The 17,356-nt window shown below is 36.0% G+C and overlaps 1 protein-coding gene across 1 annotated transcript in view; it reads left to right on the forward strand.

Moving 5' to 3' along the window:
* TM9SF3 (transmembrane 9 superfamily member 3) overlaps positions 1 to 17,356 on the forward strand; it is a 77,808-nt gene that overhangs the window by 48,061 nt on the left and 12,391 nt on the right. Inside the window, exons 10-14 of the mRNA XM_081244055.1 lie at positions 7,411 to 7,550; positions 10,369 to 10,437; positions 13,220 to 13,366; positions 13,844 to 13,927; positions 14,054 to 14,130. Of these exons, the coding sequence (XP_081100181.1) occupies positions 7,411 to 7,550; positions 10,369 to 10,437; positions 13,220 to 13,366; positions 13,844 to 13,927; positions 14,054 to 14,130 (517 nt within the window). The remainder of the gene's footprint in view (positions 1 to 7,410; positions 7,551 to 10,368; positions 10,438 to 13,219; positions 13,367 to 13,843; positions 13,928 to 14,053; positions 14,131 to 17,356) is intronic.

Raw genomic sequence — 17,356 nt, forward strand, 5'->3', positions numbered from 1 at the left:
TTTGTGTGGACATATTTTTTGATTCTCTTGGATAAATAACTACAGTGGAATGACTGAGTCATATTATAGCTTAACTTTTCAAGAAACTATTAAACTTTCCCAAAGTGGTTTTGCCATTTTACATTCCCACTAGCATTGTATTTATAAGAGTTCCAGTTGCTCCACATTATCTCCAGTACTTGATATGGTCAGTCTTTTTAATTTTAGCCATTATAGTGGAAGTGTAGTGTTGTCTCATTGTGGTTTAAATTTGCATTTCCCTAATGACTAATGTTAAAGATATTTTTGTGTAGTTATTTTCCATCCATATATATTCTTTAATGAATGTTTAAATCTTTTGCTTATTTTTTATAGCTTGTCTTGTTGAATGGTAAGAGTTCTTTATATATTGTAGATACTAATCCTTTGTCTTATACGTAGCTTGCAAGTATATTCTCCCATTATGTGGCTTGTCTTTTCATTCTCTTAAGAGTATCTTTAAAAAAATTTTTTTTGATGGTTTTGCCCCACATCTGCTTGATATTAATTGGGCAAGACAGGGACATGCTTTTTTTTTAATTAATTAATTTATTTTTGGCTGCGTTGGGTCTTCATTTGTGCACACAGGCTTTCTCTAGTTGCGGCGAGCAGGGGCTACTCTTCATTGTGGTGTGCGGGCTTCTCATTGCGGTGGCTTCTCTTTGTTGTGGAGCACGGGCTCTAGGTGCGTGGGCTTCAGTAGTTGTGGCACGCAGGCTCAGTAGCTGTAGCTCTTGGGCTGTAGAGCTCAGGCTCAGTAGTTGTGGCGCACAGGCTTAGTTGCTCCACGGCATGTGGGATCTTCCCAGGCCAGGGCTCGAACCCGTGTCCCCGCATTGGTAGGCGGATTCTCAACCACTGCGCCACCGGGGAAGTCCAAGAGTATCTTTTGAAGAGCAAAAGTTATTAATTTTGAAGTCCAGTTTATTGATTTTTTCCTTTTATGATTTGTGCTTTTCTGTCCTTTTTAAGAAATCTTTTGCCAAATCAAAGATCAGTAAGTTTTCCTCATATGTTTTCTTCTAGAAATTTTATAGTTTTAGCTCTGAAATATAGGTCTATGATCCATTTGTAGTTAATTTTATATATTGTATGAGTTAAGGGTCAAGGGGTTTGGTTTTGTTTTGCTTATGGCTATTCATTTGTTCTAGCACCATTTGTTGAAAAGATTACCCTTTCTCCACTAAGTTCCCTTAGCACTTTTATTGATAGTCAATTGACCACGTATCTATGTGGATCTGTTTCTGAACTTTTTTTTCTGTTGCATTGATTAATTTGTTTTTTTGGGTTTTTTGATGCCAATATCACACTGTCTTGATTATTGTAGCTTTACAATAAGTCTTGAAATCAATTCTTTTTCAGAGTTGTTTTGGATTTTTTAGGTTCTTTGCATTTGCATGTTAAATTTAGAATCGACTTGTCAATTTCTACAAAAAACCCTGAGGTTTTGATTAGGATTGCATTAAACCTATGGTTCAATTTGGGAAGAATTCACATCTTAACATTATATTAAGTCTTTTGATTAATGAACACAGTATATCTCTTGACTTATTTAGGTGTCTTTACTTTTTCTTTGTAATGTTTTATAGATTTTAATATTTAGGTTTTATACAGCTTTTATTGAAATTACTCCTAAGTATTTCATATTTTTTATGCTATTTGTAAATGGTATTTTTTAAATTAAAAATTCTGATTGCTTGTTGCTAGTGTATAGAAAAACAGTTGATTTTTGCATGCTGGCTTTGCATCCTGCACCTTTGCTAAACTCACTTATTAGTTCTAATTTCTTTTTTGTAGATTCCTGAAGATTTTTTTACATAGATTGTCATGTTGTCTGAGAATAAAGACAATTTTATTTCTACCTTTCTAATCTGTATGCCTTTTATTTCTTTTTCTTGCCTTATTGCACTGGCTAGAACCTCCAGTACAATGTTGAATAGAAGAGGTGAGAGCAGACTTCTTCTCTTGTTCCCAATCTTAGGGGGAAAGTATTCAGTCTTGTGCCATCAAGAAATATTACGTGTAGTTTTTTCATAGATGTCCTTAATCAAGTTGATGAAGTTCCCCTCTATTCCTAGTTTGCTGAGTTTGTTTTATTGTGAAGGGCGTTGGCTCTTGCAATGATTTTTTCTGCATCTTTTAAGATGATCTATGATTTTTCTTTTTTTAGTCTGATAATATAGTGAACTGCATTGATTGATTATTGAATCTTAAACCAATCTTGCGTTCCTTTGATAAACCTCAATTTGTTATGATGTATTATCCATTTTATATATAACTGGATTCCATTTGCTAAAATTTGTTGCTTTTTGTTTTGAACCTATATTTATGAGAGATATTGATCTGCAATTTTCTTATAATGTCTTTTTTTATGGTTTTGGTATCAGGATAACGCTAGCATTATAGAATAAGTTTTTAACTTCAAACCCAGTGTTTCTTCTGTTACAGTATTGAAGTTGCCCAAGAAACAGAATGGGGAGTTATTAATTAGCATGTTGAAAATATCTATTAAATAGATAGGCTTCTTATAAGCATTTGTGTTTAAGTTGGCAATGTCCTGATTGTTAGGTTGATTATTGTCGACATGCTTAAATTGAAGCTAAATAATTTTTATATAGACATAAAGGCATTAAATGTATAAGGTAGAAAAGGAGTCATAAAAATTGCCTACTCTGAGCAAGTGTCAAGGAAATGCCTAAACATAATGACTGACAAGATGATATATTTTCTGAGAATCACCTTACCTATAAGCAGTTACTGTCTGTCATCCTCAGTAAAATTTATATCCTTTAGTATTCCATAATAGCCTATCTTAGGCTGCCTTTTCTCTTTCCATTCCACTCACACCACAGATTTCCTTAGAAGGCCAGTCTGGAAATAAAGATAGAATAATAGTCACATTCTTAGTCTGTGACTGAGGTTGAGAATAGTTGAACAGTTGGTTCATCTCTGGGGTATTAAGCAGTGATAGGCAGTGTAGCATTACAAGCCTTCCTAATCAATGACATGTTTACTAGGAGTCCAAATATATACTTGTTTCTATCTTGTTCTCATTGTAGCTAGGGGAGGCCCTCAACCTGGAGTTAGTCCTTCCTTCCCCCATCCCTGTTTTCACTTTTCATTGGTCCATGAACAGAAGCTAGGAAGCTCTAGGGGTGGGCCCTGTATTAGTTTGAATTCCAGGGTTTTCACCAGTGTATTAGACTAATGGTTTTTTAACTCTTAGTTGTTAAATTTCATTTTAAATGAAAGCTTAATGCAGAAGCCCAATAAAGAAAACAGATACAAGCTTGATTCTGTTAGTATAAATAAATTTTGCAAATTCAGTTTTTTTAGCATTCTAAATTTAATGAGAGCAATAAAGTTGTGATGAATGCAGATTTAATACCAAGGGGTACAGGTAACATTCTTCTTCAGTAACCAGTTTGTTTGGTTGAATATCAGTATTGAGAAAAATCCTGACTTCTCGGATAATTTAGTTCCATGTGACTTTTTTTTTTTTTTTAATAGCTTGCCTTGCAGTCTCAGAGTATTTTTCAAGTAAACTCATCTAGAACTTGGACATAAAGGAGTAGGAAATTGGTTTCACAGTTCAGTCACTAACAGTTTCTAACAAACTGCTCACATTTTTTTATCATGCATTAAAAAGTCAGGAAAAGGGGAAAAAATTAAATGCCAAACAGAAGATATTGTCTTGATGAGACCGTTTATAGTTTCCTTTGTTTACTGCTGTTATGCTTTGATTAAGCACACAAGGCGAGATATGCCCTCATTTCACCTGCCACTTAATTGTTTGTGACATGCATGTGCTGTAGTGCATTTGCTTATAAAGCTTTTAGTGAGCAAATATGTGCAGGCCTGAATTGGGTCGGGGTGGAGGATGGGGAGGGAGAACAAAAGACCAGTGTAGCATTACAAGCCTTCCTAATCAATGACATGTTTACTAGGAGTCCAAATATATACACAGAGATAGCAGGAGAAACTTTATTCTGAGGTTTGCATGAAAATGAGTTAACATGATTGTGGTATCTCCAGTTATTAATATTTGGTATAGAACTAATTTGAGTGTATATATTTTTATTACACTTAAAAATGTTATTTTTAAAAAACTATTTTCAAAAGGATATTCAGGGCTTCCCTGGTGGCGCAGTGGTTGGGAGTCCGCCTGCCGATGCAGGAGATGCGGGTTCGTGCCCCGGTCCGGGAGGATCCTGCGTGCCGCGGAGCGGCTGGACCCGTGGGCCGTGGGCGCTGGGCCTGCGCATCCGGAGCCTGTGCTCCACAGGGGGAGAGGCCACAGCGGTGAGAGGCCCGCATACGGAAAAAAAAAAAAGGATATTCAAATCAAATGCTTGTGGAATTCCTGAAACTCTTCAGCAGGACCTGAGGTTCTGTGGAACAGTTTGAAGACCACTCTGCTAGACCATTGTCATTCCACATAGGAATGTTTTCTCCAGCTTCTCTTCAATCCTTATTTGAAATTAGAATTCTGGTAAATTAAGGGGAAAATACATAGGTCTCTATAACAGTGTGTTAATATTTATGAGTTTTATATGCTTAATGATAGCAAAATAATAATTTAAAAAGCAATCAACAATGAATAACAAAAATTGAGACAGAATTCACCCCCCAAATATGAGGTATGTATAATTCACAATGTATCGTAGTATTTAAAATATCTTTAAAATGTCTGCTTATTTTTTATGTTTCACATATTCTTGTTATTTATATGGGCAAAAATTCATATTATTATTATTATTATTTATTTATTTATTTATTTTTGCGGTACGCGGGGCTCTCACTGTTATGGCCTCTCCCGTTGCGGAGCATAGGCTCCGGACGCGCAGGCTCAGCGGCCATGGCTCACGGGCCCAGCCGCTCCACGGCACGTGGAATCCTCCCAGACCGGGGCACGAACCTCGTCCCCTGCATCGGCAGGTGGACTCTCAACCACTGCGCCACCAGGGAAGGCCCAAAATTCATATTATTAACAGGTCTAAACTGAGACACCAATGATTTGCATTCCTAAGTCTGAGCTTTAAAATGGAATTTCAGAACTCTCTTAACTCTCATACATTTATACAAGTTTTACCTGAAAGGAAGATGATAATACTCTTTGGCTTGTTTAACACACACAAGCACACATAAGGATATAATGAAGATGTAGAGTCAGTTTCTTCACAGTTTTCATTCAGCTTTTCTCTCACTTTTACTTTTTTTTCCCATCAAGGTCCATTTTATTGAGTTTTTTTAATTTAACTTAATTTTTTTTATATACAGCAGGTTCTTATTAGTCATCAATTTTATACACATCAGTTGTATACATGTCAATCCCAATCGCCCAGTTCAGCACACCACCATCCCCACCCGCCCCGTGGCTTTCCCCGCTTGGTGTCCACACATTTGTTTTCTACATCTGTGTCTCAACTTCTGCCCTGGAAACCGGTTCATCTGTACCATTTTTCTAGGTTCCACATACATGCGTTAATATACGATACTTGTTTTTCTCTTTCTGACTTACTTCACTCTGTATGACAGTCTCTAGATCCATCTACGTCTCCACAAATGACTCAATTTCGTTCCTTTTTATGGCTGAGTAATATTCCATTGTATATATGTACCACAACTTCTTTTTTTAAATTAATTAATTTATTTTATATTTATTTTTGGCTGCATTGGGTCTTTGTTGCTGCACACGGGCTTTCTCTAGTTGTGGCGAGAGGAGGCTACTCTTTGTTGCAGTGCGTGGGCTTCTCATTGTGGTGGCTTCTCTTGTTGCAGAGCACTGGCTCTAGGCACGCGGGCTTCAGTAGTTGCAGCACATGGGCTCAGTAGTTGTGGCTCGTGGGCTCTAGAGCGCAGGCTCAGTAGTTGTGGCGCATGGGCTTAGTTGCTCCGCGGCATGTGGGATCTTCCCAGACCAGGGCTCGAACCCGTGTCCCCTGCATTGGCAGGCGGATTCTTAACCACTGCGCCAGCAGGGAAGTCCCTGTACCACAACTTCTTTATTCGTCTGTCGATGAGCGTTTAGGTTGCTTCCATGACCTGGCTATTGTAAATAGTGCTGCAATGAACATTGGGGTGCATGTGTCTTTTTTGAATTATGGTTTTCTCTGGGTGTATGCCCAGTAGTGGGATTGCTGGATATATGGTAATTCTATTTTTAGTTTTTTAAGGAACCTCCATACTGTTCTCCATAGTGGCTGTGTCAATTTACATTCCCACCAACAGTGCAAGAGGGTTCCCTTTTCTCCACACCCTCTCCAGCATTTGTTGTTTGTAGATTTTCTGATGATGCCCATTCTAACTGGTGTGAGGTGATCCCTCATTGTAGTTTTGATTTGCATTTCTCTAATAATTAGTGATGTTGAGCAGCTTTTCATGTGCTTCTTGGCCATCTGTATGTCTTCTTTGGAGAAATGTCTATTAAGGTCTTCTGCCCATGTTTGGATTAGGTTGTTTGTTTCTTTAATATTGAGCTGCATCTCACTTTTACTTTTGATTTATTAGAACCCCAAAATGTATAATTGAAAGAGATTTTAGAGGTGATTCAGTCCTATTCCAGTTTTAGAAGTTCAGAGTGAAATAATCCTAACCAGATGCTGGCTGGAAAAGAGCTTGAGTGTGTCTCTTTGAGTGTACAGATTTATATAAAGAAAAAAAATCACAAAAATAAATGTATTTATTTATTAACTAACCAGTTTGGTTCTAGAATCTCTGTGTGGTCTTCCCTGTAACTTTAGACTTTGAATTACTAATTGGCAGAAAAATACTCATATTATTTTAGTAATACACATATGTACATAAATAGTGATATTCTTCTATTTTTAAGATCCTAAGGCGCTGTAGAATAGAAATGAGCAGACAGATTGAGACAGGCAGATCTGAATTGAAATCTTAGTTCAGCCACCTACTAACTGTGTGATCATGGGAAGTTACTTAGCCTCTCTAAGTCTCATTTTCTTCATCTGTAAAGTAGAAAAATAACATTTATAAAAGTCCTTGTGCATATTAGGAGCTCAGTGAAGTGTAGGCAAGTAAATAAGTTGGTTATAATGATAAAAGATAAAGGATATGTTAAAAGCATGACAGCTGAAAGTGAAAGGAGAGGGAAAAGGGCTGTAGTAGGGACAGTATGGAAGAATAGGAAAAATTGGGAACTACAGTAGATAGGAAACAGTTCAACTGGTATTTAGTTTAATTCTAATATTTTAAATCACATTCTTTTCCTATTGCCATTAGTATATATTCTGCACAATTTTAACCCATATTGAACTTAAACATTTTCTCTTGTGATCAAATTGTATTTAAATTTTTAAGTGTCGTTTTTACTTGTTTTTATTAGTGCTGTTGTTCTCTGAGAAATCACACATATTTTAATTTAATTTACAGGTGGCCGTTTGTTGCATCTGTTTTTTTGTTATCCTTCCTCTAAATCTTGTTGGTACAATACTTGGCCGAAATCTGTCAGGTCAACCGAACTTTCCGTGTCGTGTCAATGCCGTGCCTCGTCCCATACCGGAGAAAAAATGGTAAAGAGAATGCTAAATTTTATGTGATTGCTTCTCACAATATATAAATTCCTAAGGCTATTATGTATACATAATTTTTAGAATTGGCATATATTTATAAGTTTAAACTTAAGAATTTGTCGTTTTACTTTTTCCTTCAATTTATATTGCTGGGAATAGTAATAAATGATATGCTTATTTCACTTTTTTGAATATTGGTGCCATTTACAGAGAAATCAAATGCTTTGGTAAGTACACTAGTGCATAAAGGTGGGTGGGACCTAAAGCGGCAGCCATTGTATAACTGCAGTCTATAAACCAGATTTGACCTGCTGCCTGTTTTTATAAATAAAATTTTGTTGGAATATAGCCATGCCTGTTTGTTGACATATTGTCTGTGACTGCTTTTATAGGGTGGCATCAAAGTTGAGTAGGTATGACAGAGACCATATCACCTGCGAAACCTGAAACATTTACTATCTGAACCTTTACAGAAAAAGATTGCCAACCCCTGGCTTCTAATTTCACTTGCCTTTCCAGATATTTTATTATTCGAAACAACATTGACTTATAGCCATAGATGTTGTATCAATTGAGAGAGGAATTAGTATTGAGACCAATTATAATTTACTGACCTATGTTCTTTACCTTCACTTCTGGGATAGTATAGAGTCTTTCAAATACATTTTTCACATTTTATGCACAAAATGTATTTTTGAGGATCTCCCATACTTCAAGATTTAATCCTGACAAAGGATGACAGGTATTTCTGTTTAACAGCTAAAGCGATTCTTCTATTGCAATAGTGTAAGCATAGTTTATAGTTCATTTGACCATTCAGCTTTGAAATAGTGATTCTTGATGGATTTTTAACTTGAGATGGTTTGTATTTTTTCAACTTTTGGACATAAAATGAGATGTTACTAATATGTTTATATTTCTAATTTTCATAATTAAAATTTGAACGAAATGTGGACTCATTATGTTTTGCCTTTTAAGATTAGTAAATTGAGGACTTCCACAGCAGTCCAGTGGTTAAGACTCCACCCTTCCACTGCAAGGGGTGCGGGTTCGATCCCTAGTGAGGGAACTAAGATCCCACGTGCTGCATGGCACAGCCAAAAAAATAAAAATTAAAAAATTAAAAAAATGAAATTAGTAAATTGAACGTTTTGGTGCTGATTTATGCTGTTCTGCATTCTTTATGTTCCTAATTCTTACTTGCAGACATAAATAGAACAGTCTTACTGTACATTGTTTTTATTCCCCATCTCATAAGACTAGCTATACGGTAGACTCTACATACTCATAATAAGGGATATATATTGAAAAGCCTCCACTCCTAGATATTTTGCTATATTGTAAGTATAACTTATGTTTAAGTACTTATATAGTCTTTTGTAGACTTGGAGGTATGTAGACCTTTGCAGAAGTAGAGGCTGAATAAACTAGCCCCGTAGTGTAAAGGAGAGTGATCTGTTCTAGTCTTTGGAATTGTCCGTGTTCTTTTTCTCTTAGATTGGTGCTTATGAGAACTTTTGTAGTCTGTTTCTTAAAGTTAGTTTTATCTTCAAATCAAGATTAGACTGTTAAGGCCCATTGATATCCTAATGTTTGTTCCTTTACCCATTACTGGGGAGGATAAGGTTAAAGGAAAAGCATAGATACCACAAAAGTTCCTCTGGGTCACTAGGGCTGGTAAAGGAGAGGAAGGAGCAACACACCACCTTGCTAATAACCATGGGTAATATTTAGGTGTAGGAAGGCTCACGTGTCTCTTCATTTTCTTTATATGGTTGTATGGGAACCAAAACCTGAATACTAGATCTGGCGGGCATGTCATTTTTAACCTCTGTGGATTTGGCTTTCTATAAAAGGAGGAAAGAAGACTAGACTTTAAAATTAAAGAAAAATTTTTTTTCGGCTCTCAAACTCATTTTCTTCTCAGTTTTGTAGTTTGTTCATTTCAGAAATAATAGTTTACTAGCTTTTATGTGCCACATACTGTGCTGGACACTGGGAATACCTAGATGAATAGCTTCTGCCTTCCATGGTTTATAATCTAGTAAGGTATTTAATTAGACAGTACAGTATAGTGTGGTAAGTGCTGCCATGGAGTTACATTTAAGAGACAGTGGAAGAACCCACCTCTTATTGGGAGACCCGAGAAAGGCTTTACAGGGCGAACACTTGAGTATCAGTACTCGCAGGAGAGAACCATGAGACAAGGGAAGGCATTGCAGATGGAGAATTACCGATTGCAATCAATAAATGTTTGTTGAGTGAATGAATAAGGTTTGAATTTTATTTTTTATTCATTCTTTGACTCCTTTTATAACTCAGAACCCATAATACCTTAATTGTATGATTCATAGGAGAACAAGTTACTGAACCAAGGAAAGCATGAGCAAAGAGATTGGCAAGGCCACAATTTGGGAAACATTATTTCAGATGCAGGGGGGTCTCGAGACTTCTATTTTCTTTCCCTATGGCTTTCTGTAAGGTAAATGACGAAAATTTTTAGAAGTTACTGAAAAGTATAGAACAGGAGCAAATACTCATAGTTTTTCTTGAGTTCTGCCAGTAGCAAGTATTTGTGTTCCACACGTTCTTATCTCGGCCTTTAATGCCAAAAAGAATTTTGACTATAACCTATGGCTAATTTGAAGTCCCCTCTCAGTATTGTGCCTCTTTGAATTTTTGTTTTTCTGTTTACTGGTTTGTTTCTATCCTTTAGATTATTTTTAAGTACCAAGCATCTGATTTCTATTATCAGGGTTTATATAATATAATGTGGAAATCATACTAGAAGTTTACTGTTAATTTTAATATTTTCCAGGTTCATGGAGCCTGCAGTTATTGTTTGCCTGGGAGGAATTTTACCTTTTGGCTCAATCTTTATTGAAATGTAAGTTTTGGCAATGTATTTATGTTTTGGGGGATTTCATTGTAATAAGAAAATTTAGGAGTTAGGACAGGTAAAGAATCATCAGATGGGCAGGCATCTAACAGAGTTAGTTTGTTAAGTCCATGCTTCTAGAAAGGGGTCTGTGTAGTCTATCAAAAGGTGGTTTTCTGCTTTGTTCTCAAATATTCAGGTGAAGCTTATACTGTTTTTGTATTGTGTTCTAGACCTTTCTCACCAAACAGGAGATCTTAGAAATCAAAGCATGCATGCTAGAGAATGCATGCATGTCAGACCAGCCTTTGATCACCTACATGATATAAGAAATTACTGATTTTTATTTTTAAAATATTTCTAAGGGTCCAGGGAACTAGGTAAACCATTACCTACCAGTTAGTCAAGATCCTGACATCTTTGGATACACATTCATTCCTAGTCTTCTTCCATCAAGGCCCACAGGAGTGCTGGGAATTATGTATGTGTTTGGGGTGGGAGATATGCCATCTTGTGCCCAGTTACCATGCTTCATATCTGCATCCTTGGTCCCCACTGCAAAATATAAGCATTTCTTTTCTCAGCCTGTGTTCCTATGTTCCTTGATGGGAATGCTCTGGCATTTTAGAAGAGATAGTTCTTTGTATGGGACTTTTTCAAGAACTGCAGTCATACACCTCTGGATAGTGCCCATGAAATGCCAGTCATTGTGACTACTCAAAATTTCCTTACATGTTTCCAGATGCCCCAGTGCTGATTCTCTCCTGTACAGTGGATGCCTCCTTAAGAGGTGTGATTGAATCTGACAGTTGGTTTACTGAAAAAGTTGGCTCATGTAAGGGAATTATTAAAAAAAGATACATACATAACGTTTTATTTTAACTTTAAACAACTAAAGGTACATCTTTCACTGATATTTTTAAAAATATAGAGCCAAGGTCTTGCCTTTGTACCTAGTTGACGTTTCCATCATTTTTACCTTTGAAATTCATAATGCATCTTCTGTATTTTCCAACCTTTTTAAAGTGGAGCAGGAATGTAAAAACCTGTCTGAAGTATCCTAAGTGCAGAATCCTTCTAGATTTGTACATTTGTCCCCCAGTCTTTTATAGTTGTCTCACCCACGCCCAGTTTTATCACTTTTTTTTTAGTGGCTCACCTTATTGAATTTTTCCAAAGTATTCAACATAATTTTCATAGAAATCATAATTCTTTTAGCTATCATGTTTATTTCTTTATGTGACATTTAAATTGTCTAATTACATGAATAAGGACAACTGACATAGATTTGGGCCACTCCTGGTGGTCACCTGCCAGCTGTGGGTATTAGTTGGCACCTTAGAGGGATTGGAGAGCATGTCACTCTAGCTCTTGGTTTAATAAAACCAGTTCGAGAAATTCTTTTGTACTTTCTGACTTGTGTCCTCACCCTGATGTGACTTGCCACTATTTTTTCCTTCCTACCCTGTCCATACTACCTTGTGGATCACATCTCTTCTTGTTTTCTTGGGTACTCTGTTCCATTTGGTAGCCACTCTGCTGTATCTTTAACTTCTCCGCTTTGACCACCCTCACACCTATTCTCCTCTTGGTAGCCACAGTGGTCTTTTTAAGGTATCAGTCTGATCATGTCACTTATTTGCTAAAGACTTCTCATTTTCATTGAGGTAAGGTCCAAACCCCATCACATAGTCAATAAAGACCTTCATAATATAGAATCTGGCCCTGTTCTCTTCTCCAGCCTCATCTCTTATCTCTCACAGTTCATTTGAAGTTCTAGCCACACTAAATTACTTTGAGTCTTTCTAAATACAGTGAATTCCTTTTATTTGTGAGCCTTTGCCTTTGCTGTTCCAATGCATGGAACATTCTTCTAGCTCCCCACCCACCATGCCTTATCTGATTCTTCTCACCACTCTTCCCTACCCCCAGAGCCCCACCCAGCCAAACCAGTAAGTTGCCCCTGTTAGGTGCGTTGGAGAAGCACTTGTGTGTCATGATTGCCCCTTTGCTAGTTTCCACCGAACTAATCTCCTTCAGAGTAGGGACTTTGTCTTCAGTTCTGTTCTCACTGCTTCTCTGATATGTATAGGGCCTCTGTAAATATCTCTTGAAAGAATGGGTGATGAATAAGGTAACTAACAAGCAGAAGGGAACAAGAAAAAGAAAAGAGGCTAAAAAACCTTTTTTGTTTAACTATGGCTTGTGTAATGGAATTAGAGTAAAGGGTCTTTTTTTGGTATAAAAATCTTAATGCCCTTTCTCTTGTGGTACTGTGAAAATGGCATGAAGCTTCCATAGGCTTTCTTTTCCTAATTATTTTTATTTTCCTAATTTTATACATTATTACTATATCAAACCTTTTTTTAATTTAATAGGGTGTTTTATAAAATATAAAATACATTGTTTATAAAGTGTTGTATCTAGAAAAAAATGAAAGAATGAGGAAATTGACTTTATTTTAAAAATAAGAATTTTTAACTATTTTCATTTTTCTTTTCCACAATATACTCCTTAAGCTTCTAATTTATTTAGTTTGCTTAGAGATGAATACCCTACCCTACTAATGAGTCTGTTCTTGAAAGATTATCTAAGAAAATATTTTTGAGAGAATTTTAAATAACTTAATGAAAAGGGGGTAAGGGAAACTGTTGGAAGTTACTTGAAAGAAAAATATTGAGATTTAAGTGAGAAAAAAGTGAGAACTAAGATGCAAGTGAGATTTAGCAAGAGCAGTGTGAGCTACATGAATAAAGACTAGAAAACTATGTCTTCGTTGTGTTGTATTTAGGTATTTCATCTTCACATCTTTCTGGGCATATAAGATCTATTATGTCTATGGCTTCATGATGCTGGTGCTGGTCATCCTGTGCATTGTGACCGTCTGTGTGACCATCGTGTGCACATACTTTCTACTAAATGCAGAGGATTATAGGTGGTGAGTACTTATTTCTGAGAAGAACCTCTGGGGACCATAATATTTTAAAATAAGATTCCATTTGAAGTGTATCAAGTGGAGTAAAAGATCTGTATAGAAATTTTCCTCCTTAAGATAGTATAGGGATTTTTTTTTTCAATTATAAAAATGTTGACGATTTTAGAGGAAAACTAATACCAGTCAAAAAAAATTTTTTTGGTATTAATGAGGGTCACTAGTTTAAACACTAGGAGACAGGTCTGAAAAAGGAAATGGTTTATTTAGTGTCATTTATAATAGGAAATTTGACAAAATTTAGGATCTCTCCTTCCAATTCTTAGGCTTTCTCCTCGTTGATATATTTAAATGCCATTGTACATTTATACATGCATTTGTTTTTAAATACACAGAATCTTAAAGGATATTTTTATAAAAGTCTTTGCTTTAAAATCTTTCAGTGCCATCCATTCAAAAGGGTTACTTTTTTTTTTTCTTCAGGCAATGGACAAGTTTCCTCTCTGCTGCATCAACTGCAATTTATGTTTACATGTATTCCTTTTACTACTATTTTTTCAAAACAAAGTAAGTGGAGACGTTTTTTCATTTTGTATTTTAGAAGCTAAGTTTGTCATTTAAATACTAGAATTTAGGCCTTATGTCTAAAGTAAAAATGGATATACTATATATAATTTTTTGGTTTTATTTCAGGATGTATGGCTTATTTCAGACATCATTTTACTTTGGATATATGGCGGTATTTAGCACAGCCTTAGGGATAATGTGTGGTAAGTTCTGAACTTCCTGGAACATCATGAGTAAATCTTCGAGTGTTTCTGAATCAGAAAAGTACAGTAATTGGAAATTAAGAAACTACTTTCTGTTGTTTGATCAGGAATACCAAAATAAACTCAAGCATCTGATTTCAGTCCTTTTGACTATTCCTCAAAATCTAATTTATTACCTCATTGATTTCTTTTTTACTTTCCTGTTTTTAGTAATTCTGTATAGCACTATTTTTATTTTCCATACCACAATTAGTTTCTTATTCATGTTGAGAATTGTTGTTTTTGTTTGCTTGTTTTTTTAGTTTAGATTCTTTGGAAAAGATTATTATGTAAACAGGTTAAGGCTTGGCTGAATGATTTTTGTTTGGAAGTTTCTGTTCCACTGTTCATGGAGGTAGCAGTGTCCAGGAGGCAGCACAGTTGACTGGTTATCAGTACATGCTTGGGTGTCTGTAGACTGGGCTTAAGTTCTGGCTGTGCCATCTGTGGTTCTATACCTTGATCCAGTTCCCCAAGCTCTCCAAGCCTCTGTAAAATGAGGATAATACCACTGTTTCATGGGTCTGTCACAATCTTCCCTTAAATGGAAGAGGTGATAGTTATCGCCATATAATAGAGTCTCTAGTATGTGTGAAATAACTGGAAAATAAAGAAAGAACTTTTGGAAGCAGCATGAAAAATGGAAAAGACATGGACTGAAGAGCCTGAGAGACCTGGATTAAATCTCCATGCTGCCACTCACTGTTTTTTGTGGCCCTGGGAAGGCGTATTAACCTTTCTAAGTCTCATTTTCTAATCTATAAAATGGGCATAGCTTTCAGAGTAGTTATTTGTGATAGTGTCATGTGTGTAAAGCACCAAGTGTAATGCAGGTCTGTTATTAGGTGTTAAGAGATAGCCAGTTACATGGGAGACATGGTGGAGAATTTCTGGGAAGAGCTAGACTTTGGGGGATCAATTAGTCCTGGTTGTGAATCGTATTGCCCCTACTTAATAGCCCTGTTACTGTGGCCAAGTTATTTAACCTTTCTTCCTCAACATTCTCATTTGCAAAACAGTAGTAATACCTACCTTGCAGGGTTGGGATGAGGAGTCAGTGATTGACTGTGGGTAAACATCAGGTGGATGGCAGATGCTCAGTGAGTGCCGGCTGCTGCTGTTACTGGATTGAGGAGGGCCAAGCATCTTGGGCTGTCCTCTTCTGGGGTTGTGTCTTTGTTTCTGTATATTCTTTGGGTTTCTACACCTTGTGTTTTCACCTCAGAGCAATTCCATGACACTGAGTCCTGGCAGAGGTATCTTAAGGGAGAATGTACAAGCAGCTCACTTTTTTTCTGGTTCAGGTTTTTACCCAATAAATGAGGCTAATTCCCTAGTTACCTCATAGGAATGATGTAAGACTTAAGGACTAATTACTCTGGAGACATTTCCAGATAGTGTATAATTCAGAGCTACCCCACACACACACCTTTTTTTTTTTTTTTTTTTTTTTTGGTAATTCTACCTTTAGCTATAGGATGGGCAATAGAATAAGGAAAACAGAATGATCTTGTTAAAACCTGGGTCCTGGTATGACATTTGTGGACCTCTTTAGGGTACCAAGATTGCTTTCTTCCTTCATCAGAGGAATCTGTTCTGCAGATTGGTAGTTGCCAGAGATGAAGGTGGTCAAAAGGTCCAAACTTCCAATTATAAGATGAATAACTTCTGGGGATGTAATGTACAGTAAGGTGATGAGATTTAATAATATTGTGTTGTACATTTGTAAGCTGTTAAGAGATTAGTCTTAAAAGTTCTTATCACAAGAAAAAAACCTTTGTAACTGTGAGGTAATGGATGTTAACTAAATTTATTGAAGTGATCATTTTGCAATATATACATATATCAAATCATTATGATGTCCACCTTAAACTAATGTAATGTTACATGATAATTAAATTAAAAAAATCTATACTCAGCCATAAAAAAGAATGAAACAATGCCTTTTGCAGCAACATGGATGGACCTAGAGATTATCATACAATGTGAAATAAGTCGGACAGAGAAAGAAAAATATCATATAATATCACTTACATGTGGAATCTAAAAAATGATACAAATGAACTTATTTACAAAACAGAAACAGACTCACAGATTTAGAAAACAAACTTGTGGTTACCCAAGGAGAAAGAGATGGAGGGGAGGGATAAATTACGAGGTTGGGATTAACATATACACACTACTAGATATAAAATAATCAACAAGGACCTACTGTATATAGCACAGGGAACTCTACTCAATACTCTGTAATAACCTTTATGGGAAAAGAATCTGCAAAAGAATAGATATATGTATATGTATAACTAAATCACTTTGCTGTACTACTGAAACTAGCACAACATTGTAAATCAACTATACTGCAATATAAAATAAAAATTAAAAAAAAAATTTGTTCGTATATACCATGTATGTGACCACTGTGTACCCACATATACAAATGACACTGACTGCAAAGTAGTAAAACTAATTTCACCAGCTATAAGGGAAGACAGTTCTCTATATTATAGTTACACATTTTATTTATAGCTGCTGTGATAACCTTTCCTTGTGATAATTAGTTAACCAACTTTGAGAGAAAGATGAATAGGACTGAAAGCTAAATCTGGATTTGTGTTATATGGGAACATCCTATGTATCCCTTGGCAATCAAAAATTTCGTTTAGTATTATTGGCCATCCTTCCTTCAGAATATTGTTCCCCGAACTCCTCTTTATTTAATCTGAGATCTTTCTTTTTTTTTAATTTTCTAATTTAATTTTATTTTTTTTTTATACAGCAGGTTCTTATTAGTCATCAGTTTTATACACATCAGTATACATGTCAATCCCAATCACCCAATTCAGCACACCACCATCCCCACCCTGCTGCAGCTTTCCCCCCTTGGTGTCCATACGTTTGTTCTCTACATCTGTGTCTCAACTTTTGCCCTACAAACTGGTTCATCTGTACCATTTTTCTAGATTCCACATAACGTGCATTAATAGACGATATAAGTTTTTCTCTTTCTGACTTACTTCACTCTGTATGACAGTCTCTAGATCCATCCACGTCTCCACAAATGACTCAATTTCATTCCTTTTTATGGCAGAGTAATACTCCATTGTATATATGTACCACAACCTCTTTATCCATTCATCTGTCGATGGGCATTTAGGTTGCTTCCATGACCTGGCTATTGTACATAGTG

The sequence above is a fragment of the Mesoplodon bidens genome (assembly GCF_964165515.1).
Source record: "Mesoplodon bidens genome assembly, chromosome: 1".
In the NCBI taxonomy this organism is placed as follows: domain Eukaryota; kingdom Metazoa; phylum Chordata; class Mammalia; order Artiodactyla; family Ziphiidae; genus Mesoplodon; species Mesoplodon bidens.